The sequence below is a fragment of the Sminthopsis crassicaudata genome, chromosome 3 (genome assembly GCF_048593235.1).
Source record: "Sminthopsis crassicaudata isolate SCR6 chromosome 3, ASM4859323v1, whole genome shotgun sequence".
Lineage (NCBI taxonomy): Eukaryota > Metazoa > Chordata > Mammalia > Dasyuromorphia > Dasyuridae > Sminthopsis > Sminthopsis crassicaudata.
The window spans coordinates 531,711,357-531,730,276 of record NC_133619.1 but is presented as its reverse complement, the minus strand read 5'-3'; the positions used below and the strand labels follow the sequence as shown (position 1 = coordinate 531,730,276).

Here is an 18,920-nt window from a genome sequence, read left to right as displayed (position 1 = left end):
AATTTCTCCAATAAACTCATGAGACTTGTGGGGTATTAGCTACATTTTTTTCAGATGAAGGAAATAAAAAGTAGAAAAGCTGTGATCTACCTAAATAATAAAAGATAACATGAAAGAGCTGAGATTCAGATTTATGTATATTATTCCTAGTCACAGAAGAACAAAATATTTAAATTGGAAAGAAACTCAATGTCATTTAGTGCAACCTATCCATTAAAGGAATTTCCACTATTACATACCCAAAATTCCCTTTCCAAATTCTTCTTCTTGAAGAAGTTGGAGGGAGAATTCTCTCTCTAAAGATCTCTAAGAACTGACTTCCCTAAGCAGCTCATTCTACCTTTGGATAACTTTAATAATTAAAAAGTTTTTCATGACATCAAGCCTAAATTGGTCTCTTCCAACATGCACATATTACCTTTGGTTTTGCTAAGCAGTACAAGTCTAATCCTCCATATGACAGCCATATTTTTTTTTAATTATGAAATAGATTCCTCAATCCTGTCTTCCAATCTAAGCATTCTCAGTTCTTATCCTTCCTCATTCAATTTGCCTTCCATTGAACACATTCAATCCAGTCAATTTCTAGTTTACCTTGTAGCACCCAAAACTGAACATTATCCCCCAGATAAAGCATAATGAGGATAAATATTGCCTTTCACTTTCTAGATGCTAATGCATTCTGAGGTTATCTTAGTTTTTGTCAGTTTGTTTGAGATTTCCACATCATTCCACATCATAAATAATGAATCTATACTCCAGTAAAACCCTTAAATATTTTTTCCAGAACAATTATTATTTAATACTTACCCCATATTGAACTTGTGAATTTGACTGGAAACTCCCTACTTGGTTTCTAAGAATTCTGGTAGTATCTTTGGCAAAGCAGATTAATTTACTTTAATCATTTTGTGATCACCTCTATGGTGGCTAAGAAATTTAGAATTTAATATAGCACTAGAAATCAGACATGCCTTGTTGTTGTACTCTAGATCATACTTACAGAAGGGTCAATTATAGTTGTTTCCTGTCTTATAATTGTGGTACTTAGTGTGACTGGACAGAAGCCTATTCCCCAAAATCTGTGGGGTTTTCAATTGTCTCTTAAGAATAGCTCTGGCAGTAGGGTATAGCTGATAAAGAACTGTCTATTAGGAAAATCTGGGTTCAACTTCTCCTTTGGCCTCTTTACTGGTTATTTGACTTTGATCAAGTCACTTAACCTCTTGGCTACTCTCAAGACTAAAATTTGGGGGGAAAGTTTGGGTTTTTTGCCACAATAGTAGAAGGGGTTTTTATAAACAAGAATTCTGAATACTTAAGAAATCACAGCTCTTGTCCCCTCTTCATCCTCCTGAAAGAAAACATTTCTCCCTAATCACTGACAGAAACAACCAGAACCCATTTGAAGGGTATTCAATATAGTTTAATGATATCAGAAAAAAATAAGCCTTGCTCTTCAAATTCTGACCAAGACATAGAGAAATTAGGAAAAAATGTTACTTTCATGAGCAAAACAATTGATTTTTGTTGTTTCAGAAAAAACATATTTCAGAACCTGAAGAGAATGGCAATTGATCTATCTAGGGTGGCATTCTCCAGATTTTCAGTATTAAATTCTTCACAGGGAGGCTTTTTAAAGCACAGTAATGACCCTGATAACCTCTGTGTTACTTTACTTTAGGAGAATTTAATTTCTTTTCCATTTTTTCCTTTTATCACAAGTAGCAATCAGTTTATGTCCTGAAGCATGAAGTCTACTTAGCAACTGTCATTTTTATCCAATCCAGGCAAGTGTAACTACAGCTATATTTATTCATAGATTACTTAGCTTTTTCTGAATACTAAGCTATCCCCCTTTTAAGCCACATCAAGTGAGCTCTATACTTAAATTATGTATCATAAAAGAATGTTTGTTCTCTCCATATTGTTTAATGATTTATAATTTCAGAAAGTATTGGTATTTAGAGAATATAAATTGAGTTCTATATCATTTTTAAACTCTTTAAATTTATAATATAATGCTTTTGTGAAGGCATGGTCATTTCTACTAATTCGTGAAGAATGATGGAAAAGAAGCAAATTTTCTGAAAATAATTATGTATATGTGTGCATGTTTTAATGTAACACAATATAAATATAGGTGTCATATGTTTTAATGCATATGTACACATATAGATCATATTTAATCATTTTTAATCATCAAACATATACATGTTTGTATATATTTGTGTATATTTTAATACATAATATACATTCCAAGAAATGCACATATACACAGTATATCCCCATAGTCTTACTGTATTTTTAAGCTATTACAGCTAAATTCTAAGTTTTTGGAACCACACAGATGGAAGAGTTAGACTGTTTCTGAGTATTTCATCCATTCATAAACAGATCCAACAGGTCCTCCAAAGGAATCCTTAATTCTTTTGATTTTTAAAAAAACTTTATTGAGTAGGACCAGATACAATTCCTTCCCTCTAGTCTTCTTTTATAAAATATATAAATATTATGCATATGTATTATTATTGAAATATATTGGTATGCACATATATATACAAGTACATATATATAAACATCAGCTGAAGATAATTATTCATTCGATAATTATGGAAATGTTCAGAATGACAACTTCTTAATAAAAATGCATATTTAAAATATTCATTAACATCTCTAATGAGTATTCCAAGTTCCTATATTTTCATGTTTATGCAGCTTAGCAATTGTATACATTATACAAATGAATATGTATATATAGGTGTGTGTGCATATATGTACACATATATATATACAAATATATGGCATATATAGGAAGAGATATTGACTAGATTTTTGTCATATACTTTTAAAAACAATTTTGATTTTATCAGATTAATTTAAAATACATGAAAATATTAATACTTAAGAAATCATATTTTGTAGGCTGAAAATCTACGGTATAATTTTTCATACATTTAATCACACTTATTACTATAGATTATGATATTCTTCATTCTGATTTTTCTTGGATAAATGATTAATGTGTGCTGGAATATAAAAGCACATGTATTCTCACCTGATATTGTTTGACTCAATAAAATATTTTATCAAGTTACCCAAAGCTAAATAATAATAGCACATGATCTTGTATGGCATCAGGAAGATTCTTGGTCATCTCCTTTATGTCTCACAAAACTCAACCCAGTTGTCCTATATTTAGGTTTAAATGGAGCTAGGATTATGCCAAAGGGAAATACATGAAACTGACATTATTAGCTTAGTGATAGTTTCCTAAAGAGAATCATAGAGACAAGAAAAGACAATCACTTTCCTTGAAACATTATCTCTGTTAATTCATTATTTCCATGAAAATCTAATATGCATATATCCAAACACAAAATATATTCAGAATAAAAATCAATCTTTATATAAACTGTCTGCAAATTCCCTAAATTTCTTTAACACTCCCAGATAGCCATCATTAAAAGATTAACTTAATGTAACAATTTATCATACTTAAAGTTGTATCCTCTACTGGTTTCAACTATATCTTCAATTCCCCTTGGCAACAGCCACTAAGAAATGGAAAATGATATGCCCCTGAAGATGAACATGAAGCCCTAAAGACCTGAGCTGTATTTGACTCTAACAATGTGACTCTGTGACCCAGAAACAAATAAGTTCACCAATCATTACTCTAGAAAACTCTCTAAAACTGCAAAAAAAAAAAAAAAAAAAAAATGTACAGACATATTAGAAGAGGAAGTCTGCTCACCTAGAAATTCCTGACATCAGTAAAACTGCAGGTCCAAATCCCTATTCATAATTAAAATTACCCAAGACACAAGATTTACCTCAATATTCCATTTTTTTTTTCATTTCACAGTTCTCATTTTAAAGTCCCTACACTTAAATTAAAAATTAAAAGGTCAGTTATAAGCCAAAATCACAAGTAGTAAACACAGTCAGAATTCAAAGCTAACACTCTTTCCCTGTACTAAGTCTATCATGAATATCCATATTAATAACAAGATAAAGATTGGAAAAAAGATGCACAGAAGTCTCATTTGATTTTTTTACAACAATCTTGTATGATGAGTATTTTTATTCCCATTTTACAAATGAGAAAACTAAAATTCAAAGGAGTCAAGAACTCACCCTGGGTCATATAACTAATAAGTAAAAAAGGGAAGTCTTCCTGACTCCACTTCCAATATACTAAACAAGAACTAAATTAGACTAATTCAAAAAAGTGTAGGTAGTCTCCATAGTTTCCCTAGTACACTAAACTCCATAGTTTCCAGTATACTAAACACGAACTAAATTAGACTAATTCAAAAAGTGTAGGTAGTCTCCATAGTTTCCCTTGATTTGAATCATATTAGTTCAGAGGGCCCACTGCCTAAATTCTGCTTTCCTTTTATCTCAAAGGACTGTTCCCATTGGCCTAATCCTAAAAGTGAATCTTAAACCAGTTACAAATTGCAAAACATGGAACAGTTGGTAATGTTTTGTGAGACTTGAGAAAGGTGTTTGGCCAGAATTGAACCTGACTTTGATACACGACCATGTTCTATTATTGTTTAATTTTGGGTATTTCTCCCCTAGGAGGAGGACAGAGGAGAACTAACCAGCTCCAGGACCAAGGTAAGAGGGGAGTTTTCTTTCAAAGGAATGTACATCATCCATTTGAAGGAAACCCCTCCCCCACCTGTCTTGTTTTTTTCCCCTCCTTCTTTGTACATTTTTTTTTTAATCCAAGTCTAGAGACCAAGATTAACACCTCTTCATGTTGGTGATTTCATCTTCCAACAATAGGTGTTTCTACAGAAGAAAAAATATGCAGTTAAGTAATAAAGGCTAAGAAATCATTCCTGTCCCCATCATCATTTTAATGTCTTGACCCAATCATATTATAGAGAAGCCTAGAATTCTTCTAAAGGAAAAAAAGACTTTATCATTTTTTCATTTTTTAAAATTTGATTTGTGAATTAGTATATGAAAAGGCAATGTGAGTCAAATTCCAGAGAAGGAATTCACAAAAAAGAAAAAAAAAAAAAAAAAAAAAAGCTTAAAGCTGATATCTGATGTTTTGTTATTAAATATGTAATTTGTTATCAAGGAGACGTAAGACTTTTATTTGTTAGTTTAGTTACATTTAAAATGTGATCAAGATGGAAAATTGTCTTTTACATGTCAGGCATTTATTTCAGGCTTAATAACTATATGACTTTAGGGTATATTAGTCTGTTATTATTTTTTTTAATTTTAAACATTTTTATTTCAAGTTTTGAGTTCCAAGTTCAATCATTCACTCTGTTCCTCCCTTCTCCCCACCCAGAGATAATAAGCAATCAGATATAGGTTAGTTATATACTTGCAATTACAGAAAATATTTCCAATTAGTAATTTTGTACCAGAAGACACAAAAAAAAGAAAAAAATTGGAGTAAAAAAATAGCATACTTCAGTCTGTAACCAATCAATATAATTTTTTTTTTCTTGAAGGTGCATAGTATGCTTCATCATAAGTCTTTTGGGATTGTTTTGGATCATTATATTGCTAAAAATAGCTAAATCATTCATAGTTCTTCATCTAATAGTATTGCTATTATTACTATGTATAACATCCTCCTGGTTCTGTTTACTTCATTATGCATTAGTTCATATTAATATTTCCAGAATTTTCTAAAATCATCCTGTTTGTCATTTCTTATAGCACAATAATACACCTTTACAATCATATGCCACAGTTTGTTTAGCCATTCCCCAATTAGTGGACATCCCTTTGATTTATAGGCCGTTATTATTAAATATTTTATGTCTTTAAATGCCATCAGAAAAAATAAGAATCCAGATAGCAAGGAAAAATATATATTATTACTAAGTTCTAACTCTATGTCAAGTTCATTTCCTTTTTTTTATTCCCTTTTTTATTGTTTGGTCAGTTTCCCTGGCTGCATTCTTCATCTGGATTTATCTGAATTTACAATTTTCTATGGAAGAAAATCCCAGCCTTTGGTTCAATTAGGGTTCATTTGATGCTTTTAAAAGGTGTGAGTACAAGATAGGAAAATGATAAGGAAATAAAAGGATAGCCAAAAGAAAAATTCAAAAAATGAGAAACATAAAAGTACTTTGGAAAGGTCTAGCTTCTTGTCATTATACTTCAATAAAACATATTTATCACTATTGTCTTTCATGAGCGTATGAAAATAGAAAACCATGAACCTAAGAAACTCAACTAGAACTTGAGGCAACATCCAGATCAAGAAAAAGAGAAACATGGGACTCAAAAAGGAAGAATAATTTAAGACTGAGGAGAATAAGGTACACAAAAATTGGAGAATTATATCTCAAAAAAAAAATCATTGAATTTCAAAACACAATTTGCTGAATCTCATTTTTTTCCAAGTTAGTATGAAAAAGCTGCATGTTGTGGGTGGTTTTAGGGGGGAAGCTATGGGGAATTTCAGAAACTATGATTCTCTTAGTTTCTTAGGGAAATTTCCTCTGGCAATATAAATTCGCAACTCACTACCTTATATTTTTTTCCTGGGAAACTGAAAAAATTAAGTAACTTGCTTATGGCCATAATGCTATAGAAGAATGTTCCGAAGCAGAAATTAAACCAAGGCATGTGTTCTATCCACTATACTAAGCTGATTCATTTTCAGACTGATAGAGCTTTTCTTGAGAATATTTTCATAATAATTTAAAAATCTTTTAAGCTATGTACATTTTTACTTGATGTGATTTCACAATGAATGCTGTCATCAAAGATATAAGCATAAAACCAAGTGTGAACATTTTTTATCCCAATCATCCTCAAATCTAGGATTTTTTGTTTGTTTTGTTGTTTTGTTGTTGTTGTTGTTGTTGTTGTTGCTGTTGTTGCTGTTGTTGTTTTAAGAGCAATGGATTTCCAGAAGATAATCAAGTTTTTTCATGATTGTTATTTTCCCAGATGAACCCAGCTTTAAGTAGACCCTTATGTACAAATATATTCTCTACCAGTTAGTGAACAATATCAGAGCCAATTTTTTTTAATTTTTTAAAGGACAAAGAAATACTTTGATTTATAGAACTATCTAAGCATACATACAAATGATTTGAGTATTTCAGGTGTCTTTATTTGGTTAATTTGTTAGATTTCTATTGCCATTTTCTCCCAAGAGCATAGGTTTAATAACACACAGATGTGATGTACATAGCTTAATTTGAATTCTTAATGATATATTTCAGAGTATATAATATATATATACACAACAGAAAGATGTTTCAGTGTTACGTAGTGATGATTTCCTGCAACACATATCTTAAACGAAAATTAAATCAATCATTGAAATAAATGCTGTTGAGCATCCAAAGATAGAAATCATTCCATCTGATGACTACTTTTGGAACAGAACATCACAGAGTAATCAAAATTATCTACTTAAGTTATACTTGATTTCATATAAAAGCAGATGGTAGGTATGAAGAATTTATTAAATTATATGATATGACCTCAGAGAAATTAAGCACACATGGGAGAATTTGGGACTTGGAGTTATATTGTATTTTACCAAAAAGAGATGAATATAAACTTTAGGGTAGAGAGAAAGAAATGTCTTAGTAATTAGAATTGGAACAGTTTAAAGATGGAACTGGTTCCTTCAGGAAATAGTGATAGTTTTCAGAAGAAACTAGAGGACCAACTGTTAGGTATGTTGTAATGAAGGTTGGTTTTTGTTTGGTTGGTTGGTTATTTTTCAGTATGGTTTCAACTAAATGCCTCTGGAATCCCTCCCAATTCTCAGATTCTGTGGTTCTATCAATTTGTTCACTTGTGCTACTTTGATTAAATAAGATATGCCTTAGAATATATTTATGAATTTCAGATGTAAGATAAAAATTAAGATAAATATATAATATTTCTACTGTTTATCACATTCTAACTTTTTTTTAAAATTCCAAATGAAATTGATGCATAACTAATTTAAGACACTCATTCTCATGAGTGACCAAGCTTCTTATAAGTAATATAATGAATATCTCACACATATAAACTTTAAATAACTTTCTTTTATTTATTAACTATTTACAAAGTATTTATTCTGTTTATGAGAGTCACAAATCATTTTCAAGCATTACTTCAAGGAAGTAGGTAGGTTTTTATTTAAAGAGTAATATAAATGCCCAGGAGATTGGTGCTTAATTCATGAAATAAATCTTATTCTACTCTGATGATGAAAATATGGACCATGAGAGTCTGAAAAAGACTATAATTACTTTAAAAGATACCTTTGAGCCATAAAAATGTTCCTGTCCTAGAAGGCCAGAATGTGCTTTGAAGTCTCAAACTAAATCTTAACCCTAGACTTTTTCTAGCACAAACTCAAACTTCTAATCATTCTAGAACCTACATAATATTACAGGGATAGTTCATGTTCTGAATCCTCTGAGGGAAAGCCTGACTTTTCAGGCAAAATATAGATTAGAATTATTATGTGTTACCTGAATTTATGGCCTGTTACCTTCTGGGTTTAATTCAATGGAAATGTGCATCTGAAGTATCATTAATATTCTAAACAATTTTCCTATAAATTTCTTGAAATTAAGAATTAAATATTTAAAATAATTTTCCCTGTCATTTATGATTTCAGATTTCTTAGTGCTTAGTTATATACTATTAGTAACTACTAGTATTTATATGGGCACAATATAGTAAATGTTATTTTATATTATTTTAGTATTTATATGAGCCTACTATTTTATAGGCATCTGAGTGGCACAATGGATAGAATGTCAGACCTGTTTTCCTTATCTGGCTTCAGACACTTATAAGCTGACTCAGTACCTCATTTATAAAATGAGTTGGAGAAGGAAATGGCAAAGAACTCCAGTATCTTTGCCAAGAAAATCCCAAATGGAGTCAAGAAGAACTGAACATGACTGAAATGATTGGATAACAATAAATATTCATATATTGCCTAATACAAGCTAGGCACTCTTTTAAAATATCTCATTTGATCCTCACAACACTCCTAAGAGTTAGGCAGTATTATCATCTCCATTTTATAGTCCAGGAAACCAAGGCAAAAAGAGGTTAACTGATTTGCTTATATACAGGTAATAAGTGTTTGAGGCTGAATTTGAACTCTAGCAACAGCAGGCCTAGTACTCTAGCTACTGATGATATCATTCTTCACAACTTAATATGTATGATGTGGTTATCCCCAACCCCAACTTTGGACTCAGGTTTACTCTGGAAAAAAAGATACATATTGAAGAAACAAATAAGGCAAAGGAAACAGGTCATCTTTGGAAATAAAGGGGGCATGTCCTTATCTCATGTCTATTCAGAAGTATACATAAGCAAATGAACCAAAGCAGCTTTTTAAAGAAAGTTGTAAGATTAAGAAGCTCATATTACTGGGAAGTTACAAGTTATTGAAAGTCTTGTACACAATCCAGTAATTTTTTTCTGCAATCCAATAATTCTAAATTCATTCCCTTTAAAGATTTCATATGTTATCATAGATGACAAAATTTATTTCACTTGAGAGTGCATAGTGTCATCTTAAAGTGTTGCTTCATTAGCTCTATCTTCTGTGGCCTTAAGATATAATACAGAATTGTATTAATCTGGTGGGTTGCTTGTGGACTATTATAGAAGGAGAATAACCTCCGTTGGATGGGAATTCTTTGTAGTGGCTGTTTTTACTCTAGTTAGGCTTTTCCATGTTGTTCCATCTTCAGTGAGGTGGGAATTGATAAGAAGTAGGGCCGGGAAAGGGGAAAGGAAAGCAATGCTTCAAGATTCAGGGAACTATGAATAAATTTTATGTACAAATAAGCTATGATTTCTTCACCATTGAAAACTTCTGGTAGGAATTCCTTCCATCAGTCTAAATTGCCACCAATTTATGATTTGGTTAACAAGTCCCAAATTGATACTTGAGACTCAGAGAAATTAAGTTATTTGCCCAGGTTCAAATAGTAAATATTTAGAAACAAGATTTAAGCCTAAGACTTCCCTGAACTCTGAGCTCAATATTTTGTTCATTACATTATATTGCTCCTCATTTTGCCTCTATACCGATTATATTTCCTCATTCTTCATTCCCATTATGGCAATTTTCAATCCTGGGGAACTTCTGATAAAATAATAATAAGGATTTGTCTAGGAATTTCTGATAGACTTAAAAAAGATTTTGTCTTGAATCATGAAGTTACTCTGGGAAAGGAATTACCAAGAAAAATCCTGATATTATGAGTCAAGTATTAATACCATAGAGTAAGCTTTATTTATCTATTATTATTATTTTTATTAATAGTCTAAAAAGATATTAGTGTTATTCAATATAATAAATTATTGTTAATGAGAAAGTAGGGAGGAGGAGAATTTAAATTAGACATTAGTTCAACTTTGCCTAAAACTGAAATGATATAATGATAGAATTTTTTAAAAGTCACTATTTTTCCATTGATAAATTTCAGTCTGAATTTAGCTTTAAAAATACCATATCTAGAGGACAACTAGGTGGCACAGTGGACAGAGTGCCAGCCTTGAAGTCAGGAGAACCTGAATTCAAATTTGGTCTCAGACACTTAACACTCCCTAGCTGGGCAAGTCACTTAACCCCAATTGCCTCATCAAAATAATAATAATAATAATGATAATAATAATTAAAAATAAATTTTAAAATACATTTTTAAAAAATGTCATAGCTAGCTCTAGCATCTGAGTAAATATTCAGGTTATAAGTGTTAGATTTACCCTCTGATTCGTAATAACTGCCTCTTAAATTTTATCATATTTTGTTCTTTTCATTCTCTCATATTTTATTTCCATCTGTATAAACAAGCCAAAAAAGTATCTTCTTCTTTTAACTGCTCATGTTGTCCATGTAGTACTTTCCTTGAGATTTTTTGTTTAGAAAATGTAAAATTGTTATCTATTTCCTTGTTTTAACAGTTCTGGAAAAGTAATTGACATCAATAACCTTTTTATGTCTCTGTTGCCAACATTTAATGGAGTGGGTGTGGGTGTGGGTGTGGGTGTGTTACTTGCAAATTTTCTCCTAAAGGGCTTTTCATCTGTTGAGTATCTTTGTCTCTTCAAAATAACCTAAGTTCTGTAATTGTAGAATTTCCTTTTAGCATACCACTTCCTTCTGTTTAAATGCAATGATTAGAAATATTGGGTTTTGCCCAAGTTTACAGATTAATTTGATTAATTATGTCAAATACCTACCATGCTAGACACCATACTAGGCACTAAGGGTATTTTTTTAAGGATATGTTATGTCCTGATTTACATAAATTTACAATCCACTGGGAGAGATGAGGCATGTACAAAAGAAAACATTAAATCATAATGCAAAGCAATGTGTAATTAGGAATGAAAATGATACATGAAATAAATTACAGTAGTTGGGGATAAGAGAGATTGGAAGAACTTAGAGTTCTTATAAGAAATTTATGAGGAAGACCAGCTGGAGAAATTGAGGATAGAAAGCCTAAAGGATAGAAAGGCTTTATAGAAATAAAGAAATGAAAAACTTGCTAGTCTAAGAACAGGGATCGAACTGGGAATTAAAACCCAATGCATCCAGGTGGGAACACTGGGTAGCTGATCCTGACTACAGCAACAAGTTCATACCAAAGATAAGAAGAAGGCAATTTGGATAGATAGAATAAAACATGAGTGGAGAAGTGCTTGAGCATCACTCTAAGGAACAAGCCTGAATGTCAGGAGACTAGGATCCTATTGTTGGCTCTGTCACTGCCTAGTGGGATAAACCTTGAACATGTCATCACTAAGCATAGTTTGGACAATGGAATGTCACTAGAAATATGGGAATAGTAGACAACATTACTAAATCAATGTACAATATACTAAATCATGTACTAAACTATGTGTTCATTACAGTACTGATTATTGTTCTCGCAATTCAACCCATTGCACTCTCTCCATACCTTCATTCATACTATCCTTATGTCTAAAACTCCAAACTTCAATCAGTTGAAATATTATCCATCCTCCAAATATTATCCATCCTCCAATATTTAAGTACTATCTCTTCTATGAGACTTTCCTTGATTGTTCCAGTATCAAGCCATCTCTTTCCCTCTAGATTATGTAGAATACTTTCTTTATATCACTGCTAAAAATTTATTAGGTTCTATTCTGTATTAGTCATTTTTGAGCTTGTCCCAGAACTCCTTTTAGACTCTTAATTTCCTGAAAGCAGTACTATATTTATTTATTTATTTTCATATTTTCATTATCTAGCAAATAATATACCCTTTTAAAGTACTTTTCAATTAAATGAAATTATAGGAATATGAATTTGGCATTGAGTACTTTGCAAAAGATGGGAACACAGGGAACTATGCATAAAATGACTACATTGGAAATGGAAAAGAAGGGGTGGATTCAATAGAATTTTCAAAAGAAAAATGATAACACTTGATAATTAATTGGAAATCAGGGTTGAAGAAGGAAAAATAAAAAATAACTCAGGTTTTTAGCTTGGGTGAATAATTGTGCTAAGTACACAAATATTAAGGAAATGGATATGAGTGAGTTATGGAAGAGGATTGGGAATGTTCTACATGTTTAGATTTCAGATTATAGATTTAAAACTAGAAGAGACCATAGAGTTCAAATCTTTTATTTTGTAAAGGAATAAATTTAGATGCTGAGCAGTTTTGATTTGCCCAAGGTCATAAAGGTATTAATGGAGCAGCTGAGATTCAAACCTTTGTCTCCAAATTTAGTGCTCTTCTGATTGCCAGAGATTGCTTCATGCTATTTCTAGGCTTCAGGGATAAATAGATGCATTTTAGTATGTTTAGCCTAAACCCTTAAACTAACTTCATGCCTGTACTTCAGGTTCTTTTGGCGTATTGTGGTCTGTCTGTCTTGGTCTTCCAGGCCCTAATCTCCCATTTTTATGCCCTCACAATTCTTCTTCCTGGCTTAAAAATATTGCTCCTCCATCTTATTTTTAAGCAATCTTCCTAGTGCAGGCATACAAGATTTAGAAAATATGTTTTTCCCTACCAGATTTGTGCTTCTTCCAAGTGGAAGCAGTGTTCTGCAGGTAACAGTGGTTGCAAAGTAAGTTAAGTCCTCGAGAGTCCTTAGAGTTTCAATATATAATCAAAGTAATCCATCAATCATTGAATGTACTTATTAAGTACATATACATATATAAATGTAAATGTATGTGTATGTTTGTTTATTTTAATTGAATTGAAAAATCAAAAATGGATTTTTGAACAAGAGCTTTGGGAAGTTGCAAGCCTGATCCTACACCCAGTGGCCTTTTGAAGTTGGAGCTCCTTTTGCCCAAACAGGAATCCAGAATATGAGCAGCCTTGAGTCCATAAATAAAATTAAATTTGGTAGGTAAAGGAAAGGAGACAAAGAATTCCTAATATCTCCCCATTAACAGCCTAAATTGAGTGTTTCACTTAAAGAATTAAAAGTTAGACTTACCCACAGGGAAAGCATCAATTATTTCCATTTATTTGAGAGTATGATTTTTAAAACTTATTTGATTTGTCCAAGGCCATGACTTATTCAGAGATATACCCTCTCCTTCCCACTCTGCCCCCAAAATACTATATTTAACTGCTGATAATTTTTGTATTTTCATCTTCAAAAAAATTTTTCCTATAATAAAAGATCTATTTTCTCCTTTGGACCAGCTAGGTGATTAAGATTTCCTATTTCTAAAACAAACTATGGAATTGTAAAATTAGAATTTGTATAACATAACCACAAGGGGATTTTACAAGAATGGCATAGAAAAAACACTTGTCCCTCTGAACATTCCAATATGCAGGATCCTCCCAGTGTCCTCTTTCCTACAGACCAGTATGCTCACTACTTTTAAATATGAGTCATAATCATTCCTTCAGCACAAGCACCTCAATCAAATCCATTTACTCACGTAGGAATTAGCAATGCAAATATTGAGGAAGATATAACCTAAAAGCAGCTGAAAAAAATCTCCTTTTATAATTCCTCTTGATATTGTTGGATTATGAAGCAAATTTTTAAAAATGCAAAATTTACAGACTTAATTGCTTATGCACAATACAAAATCCAAGTTAAAATACTAAATCCTTCTTTAATTAAAAAAAATTAATTATTTTAATTTTAATTCTTTTCCATCTCCAGTTTAATCCGAATTTGGTTTTTCCCACCAAGAAACAATTCTCCCCTTCTCTTTTTTCCATCTGAATTACTGATTACTACTCAGACTATATTTTTTCCTCATTAGGTGGATTTTACCTGTAGCATTGTTGCTACATAAACCAAATTGAGGAAGGGCTTAGTTTCTTTTCCATCAGCTACATCTAAATGGCTACAGAGCAATTTAGTCCCAAACCCAGCTTCCAGAATGGTCTCTCAAAAGCCACTGAGGCAGATACAAGGTATGTGCTTGTCTGTTTAAGGAGATAATTTGGAAAGAAAAGTAATAACAGAGCTTTAAGTTAAATTGAAAACTTAGTGGAGCATTGATCATTCTGAGAACTAGTTACTTTTCTAGACCTTAAAAGTCAATAAAAGACTAGAATTGTGAAATGAACTGCTTATCATTAGGGTCAAGCAGACTACTAATTTCTACTTTTTATTATTTAAAAGAACAAGTCCTTTACTTTTATATGTTTCCCAGTTCTCCTTGTTGACATAGATAGTTATTTTTCTGAGTTAGATATCTATAGACTTTACATAAAGTGTAGGTAGTTATCTTGAGCACTCAGTTTCTGTGGTAGTTTGTTGACCACACATTTTTTTTAATTATAGCTTTTTATTTACTAATATATACATGGATAATTTTTCAACATTGACCCTTGCAAAACTTTCTGTTCCAACTTCTCCCCTCTTTCCCTCCCCCTCCTCCCCTAGATGGCAAGTAGTCCAATACATGTTAAATATGTTAAAGTATATATTAAATACAATATATGTATACATATTTATACAGTTATCTTGCTGCTCAAAAAAGATCAGATCTAGAAAGAAGGTAAAAAAAAAACCTGAGAAGAAAAACAAAAATGCAACCAATTAATAACAGAAAGAGTGAAAATGCAATGTTGTGTTCCACACTCATTTCTCATAACTCTCTGGGTATAGCTGATTCTCTTCATTACTGAACAATTGGAACTGATTTGGTTCATCTCATTGTTGAAGAGAGCCACATCCATCAGAATTGATCATCATATAGTATTGTTGATGAAGTGTATAATGATCTCCTGGTTCTGCTCATTTCACTTAGCATCAGCTCATGTAAGTCTCTCCAGGGCTTTATGAAATCATCCTGCTGGTCATTTCTTACAGAATAATAATATTCCATAACATTCATATATCACAATTTGCCCAACCATTCTCCAATTGATGGGCATCCATTCAATTTCTAGTTTCTAGCCACCAGAAAAAGGGATGCTATAAACATTTTTGTACATACGAGACTGCACATTTTTTTCAGAGTAAAGAGGTCTTGGATGCACCTGCTGGCTGGGTGACCAAAGACAAGACATTTGTTCCTTCAGTATCTCAGACTATTTTCAAAGACAAGTTACAATTCAGACAAAGAGCTTTGTTAGGAATTTTCTATACTTATTAAATCACAGAGTAAAACAAAACTTTAAAAAATTTAAACAGCTAAAAGAAAATGCCATGATGTATCTGCTCCTCTTTCCTGATTAATCTGAATTATCTGAAATAAGCAACAGCTTAAGTGAACCAAAAGTGAGGGGGGTTTTTTGATAATATTTCTGTCAATACCAATAGCACAACAACTATTTAAGTAGTTTTAAATTAAGTATAGTATAGGTTTTTCAAGGTCATCACTAACTAAATTTCTACTAAGTACATTTTTCCATGTAATACTTATGTTTATTTTATAGTGATTTTAGAAACACTTCTATCAAATTGTCATGCCTCAACAGCCTTTTGAAAACAGTATTCTCTAGTATCTAACTAAGGCCTTGGAATTTTAGTTAGCTGTCAGAAAGCTATGAGAAATAGGTTATTGCTAGAATAATGTAAGAAAGACCTGATTGCAATTTTAAAATTCCTAAAGAAATCTATAAAAAGAAAAGCTCCTGAGAATTTCTAAGGACCTCTTAGATTAATGACTCATCTAATTCCCTGTTACCCTAATTTGAGAGACCAGAGCCTTGTCATCTTATGCATATATGGATATATATATACACACACATGAAAATATAGCCTATTTAATAGAAGACAGAATGATTCTAAGCTATGTTGAAGTGAGTATAGACAAAGGAAAAAGTAACTCATGCTATGTGAAACAGCATTTATGCTTTGGAAAAGTTTACCAGTTTCCTCAAACATCTTTTAATTCCTTAAAAAAAGGCTCATAAATTGATTTAAATACCGTTTTCGAGACCAATTGTTCAACCAATCATCATTCTGTTGAACTAAATTCTTACTCTTCAATAAACTAATTCTCTTTTAAAAACTTCATATTTCAAGCATCCTCTACTTTGCAAAAGTGGCATAACAAACACAATGCTAGATTTAGTGCCCTGTGCCTAGACTCATATACAATAAGAAAATGTGGCCATAGTGATATTTTTATGAGGTAAGGAAAACTGTGTTCTAGTTTGTATGGCATAGTTTTAATACTATCAAATTTTAAAAGTTTATTTTATATAAGAAACAGAAGAGAAGTACATATTTTATCTAACACATAAGAAGGAATCTCCCATAATATTTGGGCATACATAAGTTTGGGCTTAAATATTTTAGTAGCTGATAATTATATTTTATAGGTAGTCTGATGAATTGAATAGTAGCTTTAAAAAGGAAACTTTATCTATCCATGATTTATTATATTTCCTTCAGTAAGTCATTAGACCTTTTCGTGCTTCAGTTTCTCAATTTCTCCTATAAGAATCTCTCCTGTCTCTCTCTCTCTCCTTTCTTTTTCTCTTTCTCCCTCTCTTTTTCCCTCTCCTCTCCCTCTCTCTCTCTTTACATATATCTATATATGACACACACATATACCTGTGCATGTGCACACACACACATCCTATACTCAACCTCTACACACACGTTATATGCTTGTGAAGATAAACAATCAGTCAACAAGTAATTATTAAGCACTTACTATGTACCAGGAACTGATAAAAATTATAAATACTTTGACTCAGAGTAATCTATACAGGAAGCAATCATGGAAGAAAATATAATAGTATCTTGTCATATGAATATGTAACAATAACAATTACTCACATATGTGTATGCTTTTTTTGTAATCTTTGTAGCAAATAGGCCTTAAAAATACCCAAATGGGGGCAGCTAAGTGGCACAGTGGATAGAGCACCAGCCTTGAAGTCAGGAGGACCTGAGTTCAAATTTGACCTCAGACACTTCCACTTCCTAGCTGTGTGACCCTGGGCAAGTCACTTAACCCCAATTGCCTTAGCAAAAAATAAATAAATAGATAGATAGATATCTAAATAAATAGATAAATAAATAAATAGATAGATAGATAGATAAATAAAAATACCCAAATGATAACATCAAGCAAACATTTCACAAAGTCAGTGATATCCTCTGAATGGTAGCAATTCAGTTGGAAGTTCATAATGGCCATTCTAATGATGGGTAAAATGATGGATAAAACTGTATCTGAAATGTCTTGAGCTTTCAGAAGATAGGAAAAAATACTGGTTGAAGTCCTAAGGTAACTTTTTAGTAACAAAAATGGTCCTCCACCTGTATCCCTTTTTAAGTGGACTTTATTTATAGTTTGCATTGTTGCTCTTCATTCTCTACTGGCCAGTACTTTTAACTTAAGACAACATATTAACTAAAATAACTTTGTTTGGCTTTAAACTTTTTTTGGTGATTCTCATTATAATTCTATTTATGTAAGGAAAAGAAGGGAAGTAAATATTTTATCTAACACATAAGAAGGAATCTCCCATAATATTTGGGCATACAAAAGTTTGGGCTTAAACATTTTAGTATTCTATTAAAAAAAAATTGTCATGGTCCAAATACTTTATATCACAGTCCAAAAATGCAACTCAGACCTACATATTTAGCATAGATATAGACACTTTTGGAAAGAAATTAAATTTTAATAAGAGAAGTCCATCTCTTTGTCATCAACATTTCCTCTGACTGAAATATTTTACCTATAGAGTGAAACAAAGTAATCAGTGTCATGGTCTCTTTGTTTTGGTTATATTCTATTTTAAGTCAAGCAAGTTTTGAGAATTGGGCAAAGTTAAAAGATATCAATGATGAAATGATTTGCATTAAACAGCATCAAGTAAGTACAGTGGTTGCTGAAACTAGATAATAACAACATAGTGGTTAATGGTGAACTGGGGTAGTGATTTAATTTCTTTTGTTAATGTGTACAATATGAATCAAGAAACTGAAATAGCAGTGTGAAACTAAACCGTTTTTACATGGCCTAATAGATGTAAGAAAGACAATGTCTGAGAGCTTAATTTTCAAACAATTACCTTAATTGAAAGCACCTTTTCCTTCTCCATTTCTTTATTTTTTTTTTCATTTTTTAAAATTTTGCTGTGAAATCGTCTATGGATATGGCTTATAACCCTGTTAAATAACCCTCTCATAAAATGACTTTACTTTCATAAAGGATTCCTCATTTTATATATATATATATATGTATATATATATATATGTGTGTGTGTGTGTGTATATATGTATATATATACACATATATATACATATATATAATATAAAAATTACAAGCCCACCCACTATTGATTTTTTTAATATATTATGTCTAAAATTAAAACAAAATGTACTGTTATAAAAGTTAATTTTCTTTCCATGGATTAAATTTCCCAGTGGGATAATTTTCAAGTTATTTAAAACAAATTTTGTTTAATATTAATCCATAATAATAAATTAAAATAACA

The 18,920-nt window shown here is 31.3% G+C and overlaps 1 protein-coding gene across 9 annotated transcripts in view; it reads left to right on the top strand.

Moving 5' to 3' along the window:
* GRIA4 (glutamate ionotropic receptor AMPA type subunit 4) overlaps positions 1 to 18,920 on the top strand; it is a 481,423-nt gene that overhangs the window by 444,967 nt on the left and 17,536 nt on the right. The window contains exon 14 of one of the 9 annotated variants that reach the window (XR_012488408.1): positions 4,591 to 6,311. The exons of 7 other annotated variants lie outside the window; for them this stretch is intronic. Coding sequence is in view for 1 of the 2 variants with exons in the window: in XM_074304373.1 (XP_074160474.1) it covers positions 4,591 to 4,612 (22 nt within the window). In the remaining variant the exon portion in view is untranslated. Of the gene's footprint in view, positions 1 to 4,590; positions 18,738 to 18,920 lie in introns of those variants that run through there. One more of the 9 variants, XM_074304373.1, reaches the window with a different exon arrangement.